A 7,355-nucleotide genomic window follows, 5' to 3' on the forward strand; every position below is an offset into this window, starting at 1 on the left:
AAATAAACTGTGTGAGAGAACACACAACAAGTCTTTATAGATCTCGCCACGACTGGAGTCCACCAAAAATCAATACGCTTTCTTTTTTCCTCTGGAATATCTGAAACAGCAAGACTCTTCTGTGTATCTGGTTAGTCTGAATTTCTGATCTTTGATTTGGTCATTAGAGCAAAAAATTCTGCCTAAAGGCAAAACAATTACTTCTATAATGGCAGACAGTTTAGTCAATACTTGTGGCCATTAAAGACGTCTCTCAGAAAACTGAGGCTCTGATCGTTGAGACGCTCAAACCAGGATTAAATCGCTGCCAATAAATGATGCTGATTATTGCACTTGATTGAAAAGCACCATTTGGTTTTGGTTTTTCTCAGTGTTTAACTTTACATCAAGCAGCCAACTGCCCGAGGACTCCAGACTCCTCATCGGCCCTGATCCCCAAGAGCCCCAGGGCCACTGCATGTCAATTGGCTTGTAATAAATTAATTAATAGAAAATTTGTTTTCCAGATTTCTACACTGAGAATATTATCTAAAATGCTGAGGGCATTAAAGATGAACTGCACCTCAGATTCTGGTAGGACCCTCCCTGGGCCTCACAACGTGGGGGTGTGGAGACTTTAGGGATGGACGGTACCAACTGTGAGCATGAGTAGAGGCACAGAGGTCAGCAGTCACTTTTATGCCTGTGAGACAGAGTTGATGTCCTGGCTAACTGTGTTGTCGCTAAGCTAACGCCTCTCCTACAAGAGGTTATTGTAGGAAATGCTAGCACATAATTATAGCCTTGCTCTTTGACCCATTAAGACCCGAGTCTCCCTCTAATTGTATTTGAAACTGGATGTGGCTGGAAAAACATTGACATTAGTCTCATTTCAGTTCAGTACATTAGGGTAAAGGCAGTGATTTACAATAAAAGCCAAATGTTTAAGGTTTCAAATGGGTTTTACTTCACGTTTCTACCTGCTTCAGCAGCTGAGAAACGAAGGTTTTCGTGACAGCATCAGGTGAATCTTAACTCTAGCTGGTGGTGATACTGGTTCACAGCAGCATGTTATATCTTCAACTTTTCACCAAAGGACTAGTATTGTTTTACTTTATCTGTGATTAGTGATAAATGGAAATCTTCTTTTGGGTGTAGTTCCTTACTTCATCCAGACTGAGTCAAAATTTAGTTTTAAGATTCTTTTATTTTATATAATTGATATTATTTATTTATAGTTGTTTATTATATTTTTACTTATGTACCAGTATAGTGGGGTTTTTTGTGTAGGGTGGTTTTGACAGATTTTTGCCCCTGGACGCCACAGTGGGTGAATCTGACCCTGCTTTCCATAACACTGCTGTATATTTATCATGTATGTATTTATCATGTATGTCCATACTGCCTCTGTGGAATACCACGTAGGCAGATATATGGAGAACCATCAGCATGCATTAGACATGAGGCTTCCACCATCACTGCCGTTATTAGATAGTTTCTCATGTGAGAGAAAACACAGTGTGTTCAACCTAAAGTCCCTCGGCTCATATTTACTGTTCCTCGTGAAATAAACCACGCGCTTCAGTCCAATGATCAAATGAAGGCGATGACGCAGGCGTTATGGATTAGTATAGAGGGAAGGTTCAACTTCAAACGTGCTATATGTAGCCTGTGTAACATCAAAGCGCCATTGTCAAATAACCACGAAGCAATGGTTTATAATTAGAAGTCCATAATGAAATGACACATAGTCAACGTAATTACTCGCCTCTATCTCCTGCTTCAATAAGACCCATATAATGTCTTTTAAACCCCAGAGCTTCCTGAGACCTAAAGAAACCAACGTTCACTCACATTAATTATGAACAATTGTACAGAAACAGGATTACAACCATAATTACTGCTCCTCTAATATTTGGCTAAAAAGGGGAGGATAAAAAAAAAAGTACGAGGCTTGAGGGATGAGACTCCAGATGACACATGTCACTGCCTCCACTACAATACAGTGGAGGTGAATTTTGTTTGTGGTGCTGCAAGAATAAAAAAAAAAAATACAATCAAAAAGTTCAACAGCAACATTGGTGTCCAGAGATAATGTCCTGGCTCCTCTGGATCCCACACACCTCACTCATTACAGTTTCCACTAGCCTGAGAGGGATGTGAAACTACCCTGAGATGGTTTTTGGTTTTTAAAACCACAGATATATCTTCTTATGGATCAAAACTTCAAATAAAACACAGAAGAAGAAGAAAATATGGAGCTTTAAGGTGATGTGCCGACCCATAAGAGCTAGCTAGCTAAGACAGCAGCAGAGAAGCATTAGTCATCCAAAGACTGTCAAAAGATGATTTTTTACCTGGGTGGGACATTTGAATTTGAGAGTCTCACGGCATCATGTTCCATTTCCAATTGTTCCTGGTGCCTGAATTTTGTTGTTAACATAATTTAAAACGTTTCCACCATAAATTGATGCAGAAAAAGAACAAACTGGTGCATAAAAATTCACTAGAATGCAGGAAATTAATTGTTTGACACTCAGAATTTCCTGGAGGAGGAAACTGAATGCCCCCCCCCCCCAATGGGCAGACAAAACATGTAGTCCAGGATCACATTTTGCCATGATGACACACACACACACACACACACACACACACACGGGGTGAAAACAACACCAGTCACACACTGATGTGGCTGGTTAAAAAAGAAAGGAAGCTCTCTGGTCTCTAATGAGCCAGAAGCTGTTGGGCATGTTGAGCACGTAATTTACATACTCAGCTCCAACTGGGCAGTTTTTTTTTTCCTCAAGTTGCCACAATACTGGAGCAATACAAAGTAGTTCAATTCCCCAGCGATGAAAGTCCTGGTAGCTCATTAGAGCAGCTATACTAAAAAAAAAATGGTATTAACAATGGATAAAATGGCTGGGCGCATCAGTGGCTCAGCTGAGTTAGTCCTAACCGCAGCGGCCACTGGTTCGAGTCCGAACGCCTGCACCTATCAAAATAAAGGCAAAAACGATGAAATGAAATGAAGATCGTGAACCCTCCAATATAATAACAGCTCAATGAAATCAGTTGAGACATTTAAACATTACAGAGTTTTTCTATCCAGAAAAAAACGCAGCTCCTCCGTTTATTCCTATTTGTTTTCAGGGCGGTCTTGCCCGGTCCAGTACGGCGGTGGAAACGACCTGCTGCTGGTGAAAGGTACAGGTGCAAACAGGTGTGTGAAAAACAACAGGAAGTTAGTTATTGTGGTCTGGCTTTGATTCAGCCACTTATCAACACGGTGCCAGTTGTACCAACAACAGATTGTGGCACAAACTTTTACCTTGGGGAAGTCGTACTCGTACTCCTTGCTTCTGTTCCTTCTGAGAGTCATGGCTCTAAATCACTGAACACACGTTTACATTCAGGGTGATTCACACTCCTCTATGACATCGTAATCTCCATGTCCATCATGACAAATGACTCTACAGATGATGCTCCTTATAACTCCAGATCTAACACGAGTATCATCAACTGCTGGGCAATTGTCTCCATTTTGTCTGATGGCACTTTGAAAATGCCTGCTTTAAAATAATGACTGCAGCTCGTTCTCTTCAAAAAATAAGATAAAAATAAAATAAAATCACCACACAGTGCTGTCACAGTGCCCACAGAGTCACTCTCCTGTTCACTGTCACTGGAGCGATGCCAGGCTTTGCTTCTTGATTACATCACGGATTAAAGTTCTTGGCACTAAGGAGACTTTCATGTCCACGATCAGGCTCAGCTGTGCAAGATAACAGTCTGCCTCGTCCTCTGAAGCATCATGTATGTGCATGTATGTTAGTTTAACCTGACATCAGGGATAACAACAGGCTGATGAATGAGCTTCATTTCATCAAATATATATATATATATATATAAATATATATATCAGTGGTATGAAAATGCTGCAACTTTCACAATCCAAGCATCATTAAAGGAATATTTTCACTCCCAGCAAGTTACAGGAGACTGGAGACGGTTGCAACACTTTCTACATTTCTCTCAGTGACTCAGACACCAAACAAACTTTTATATATTAAATTCACATCTGTCTGCAAATTACCCATCACATTTAGAGATGATAACATATGACATATCAGTCACAATATTTATCTAAATAGACAAATTCAAATGTTGCAACTGACCACAACCCTGGGGACGGTTGCAACATATTAGAAAACCATTCAAATTTCACCAATTAACTTTAGTCTTTTGTCTCAATAAGCACAATACTCTGAAAATATGTATAATTTTACAATATCATAGTATTATTTATTTCATAATATTTATCATAGAACAGTTATTGACCTTTGTTTTGCATAGAACCGAGTTGAATAGAACCGACCTTGAGTCGAAAAAGGCACAATTTATCTATTTTATGATAAACAGGTAAATATATTGTAAGACTGACAGAATAATTTCAAAAATAACTTCTTTGTATTTTCTTACGTGTTAAATTTAGCAAATATTGTTGCATCTGTTGTTGCTATGGGACTAAACTCGCAGCATATTTAGTTTATTAAGAACTAAACAAGTTGAGTCAAACTGTTGTGCGGTCTGCGCCCTGTCAGCCATGACACACTGACCTCCACACATGCTGACCAAACAATGATTCAAACTAAGTAAGTTTTGATGGCGAGGGAGGGTCTAACTGAGCATGTGCAGTATGAGTGCGATCACTGTAGCATGTTTCTGATTGGAGGAAAAGGACTCGCCTCCTTGCTGCAACCGTCCCCATGCTCCAGTACAGACGACACAGAGGCCTAAAGCTCAGCAAACACACCTGTGTTTAGTAACACACACTTACAACAGTTAACACAAGTAGGCTACACACAAGCTCCTCAACAAAACTGTAACCAGGCTGATGCTTCAGCAGCGTCGATGAAATTGATTCAGAGCAGCAAGTAAAAAAATAAAACATGGAGGAAACTCCCTCCCTCAGGATCTTGAGTTTGACACGTTATTATTGACTTTGAAAACGTCCTAAAAGTAACACAGAGCTGACAACCATTCACACTCACATCCATCAGTTAACCTGCATGTCTTCGGCCTGTGGGAGGAAGGCACAGGGAGAACATGCACTGAAAGACCTCCGTGTCAGCCAGGAGGTTAGAACCCAGAACCTGCTCGCTGTGCTGCGACAGTGCTCACCACTGCACCACCACACCGTGCCTCAATCTGTCCCTGTTTAAAACATCAACTGATTAATTATTTAAATCTTCTTAGTTCAGGTTTAAATGGTGCATTTTGATTGGCTAAAACCAGTAAATATCTGATGTGCATTACAATGAAAGCTGGGTCTAACTGGAACAAGGGGAAACAAAGGGGCTGTTACTAGTATTTCCTGATTGTATTCACTAGCATCGTGTCACCTGCTGCCTGGGAGGGATTTCATTTATCTAACAATGTTCAAAAGAAAGGACAAAATCATCTGGTTCCTGGTTGGATGACCTCAATTAAAACATTCCAATGGTCGAAGCAATCAGAACTGTGGAGGCTGGAGTAGGCCGACACTCATATAGGATCTGCTCTTTACTGACGACTGAGGGCCGAGCTACAGAGGAAGAGGAGGGCCTGGTTCTCTGGAAAATACGCAGACAGGATTGGATTCACTCGTAAGAGAGTCATTTACTCTCTACTGTGTGTTGTAATTCTATCCTATTCTATAATAAACACTCAGACACTGTATCTGCAACTTGCACAAAGAGCACAGCTTCACCTGTATTTGAAAATCTGCTTTTATTTTGAAAATTCACGTGAGAAATTTTGGCAATTTGGAGTGAAAGGAGGTCAAATCACAAGACTGGGTTTGAGGTTAACACGTAGTTTAAACACAGCAGTCAAAAGTGGAGGCTGTGAATTGACAGCAGGACAGTGTGAAGTCATGTGTCCTCCACCAAACATTTATTATTCTACTGGAGGCTCAGAGCGTTTCCTCCTCCGTACAGCGCACACAGAGCGGCCACAGCAGCCTGACCCGCACCGCCGCATCCGCTCCTCACGCCGCAGAGCGCCGCGCGCTCACCGGGCACACAACCCGTTTTATTTAATATCAACTGAGAATCCAGAGACTTCACAATGACGGAGAGGACATGGGGGGGGGGGGGGGGGGGGGGGGGGGGGGGGGGCTGTCTAACAGCAGACACGTGATTTGTCCGTGGAGCAACAATAAAAAACATAAAATATAATTGATTATGTTCATTGTGGTTTGTATAAGAGGAGCCCACCCATGTCATGCGTGCGTCAGAAGCCTGCGCATCCAGTTCTGGAGGCTACACTGTGCCTATCCTGAGTCTCTCTCTCACACACACACACACACACACACACACACACACACACACACACACACACAGAGAGAGAAAGAAACATCCATAGGTAACTACAGATTAAAACAACAGGGATCGTCTATATCATGGCAGGAGGACTGCGTGAGAACATTTAGATATGTTCTCTCCACCTGCCGGAGCGCGTCCTGAGGAGCAGTCCTTGTGGATCAGAGCTGTTTTAAACCAAAGCCCGCCCTCAGCCCGCACGTTTTGATTTTTTAAGGAAAAGCTTAAAGATAATTTATTTGATGCACCTGCTGGAAACGACGCCCATCACTCACCTGATATGCAGACAATAAAATTGGCCTGGAGAATGATCAGTATTTCCCAGATTATATCCATCCTTTCATTCCACATACATTACGCACAGGTTAGAAAAAAAAGAAAAAGAAAAAGAAGAAGAAGAAGAAATGGAGCTTTATCAGTTGCAGATGTCCTGTCCTCCCAGACCGGATCCCGCTGTACACCTTCCACCAGGTAATTTCCACACCAGACACATAGCAGGTGCTCAAAGCCTCAGGAAGAAATGTTACACGTTCCCACAGTGACTGAAACCATTCCAGAGATGGCAAAAAAGAAAACACACACAAAAAGGATGAACTCCAGAAAAAAGAGCAGAACACCGATCCTCGGTCAGTTCACTGTATTATTCCAGTGCGCCCTAGGACTGAGTGAATGGACACATCCATCCATCCGTCGCCGTTTCACAAAGCAGGCATCCCGTTCATCACCACGGAAAGTCACACATGGTGGTTTCGGGTAAAAAATCTCTGTGTGGAAAGAGGAAGAGGGAAAAAAGCCGGATTACTGGCGGCGGGACACGCGGAGGGATCGGACTAACACCTGGAGACGCCTCACAACTCAGAGAAAACTCGCATCGCCAGGTGGCGAGCCTCTGATCGAGACTTCTCCGCCGTCACTGCAGGGGACCAGCGTCAAGTTTGACGGTATACAACCACAACTTCCGGTGTGGAGTTTCACAATAAAGGTTTCTCTCTCTTTTTTTACTGAAATGTT

General features: G+C 42.2%; 1 protein-coding gene across 1 annotated transcript in view; it reads right to left on the reverse strand.

Moving 5' to 3' along the window:
- The window catches only part of LOC111220218 (carbonic anhydrase-related protein 10), a 214,179-nt gene extending 207,243 nt beyond the window's left edge, over positions 1 to 6,936 (reverse strand). Inside the window, exon 1 of the mRNA XM_022743230.1 lies at positions 6,620 to 6,936. Within this exon, the coding sequence (XP_022598951.1) occupies positions 6,620 to 6,695 (76 nt within the window). The 5' untranslated portion in view covers positions 6,696 to 6,936. The remainder of the gene's footprint in view (positions 1 to 6,619) is intronic.
- Positions 6,937 to 7,355: the final 419 nt, after the last annotated feature.

Source organism: Seriola dumerili, unplaced genomic scaffold (genome assembly GCF_002260705.1).
Source record: "Seriola dumerili isolate Sdu_G_001 unplaced genomic scaffold, Sdu_1.0 BDQW01000068.1, whole genome shotgun sequence".
In the NCBI taxonomy this organism is placed as follows: Eukaryota; Metazoa; Chordata; class Actinopteri; order Carangiformes; family Carangidae; genus Seriola; species Seriola dumerili.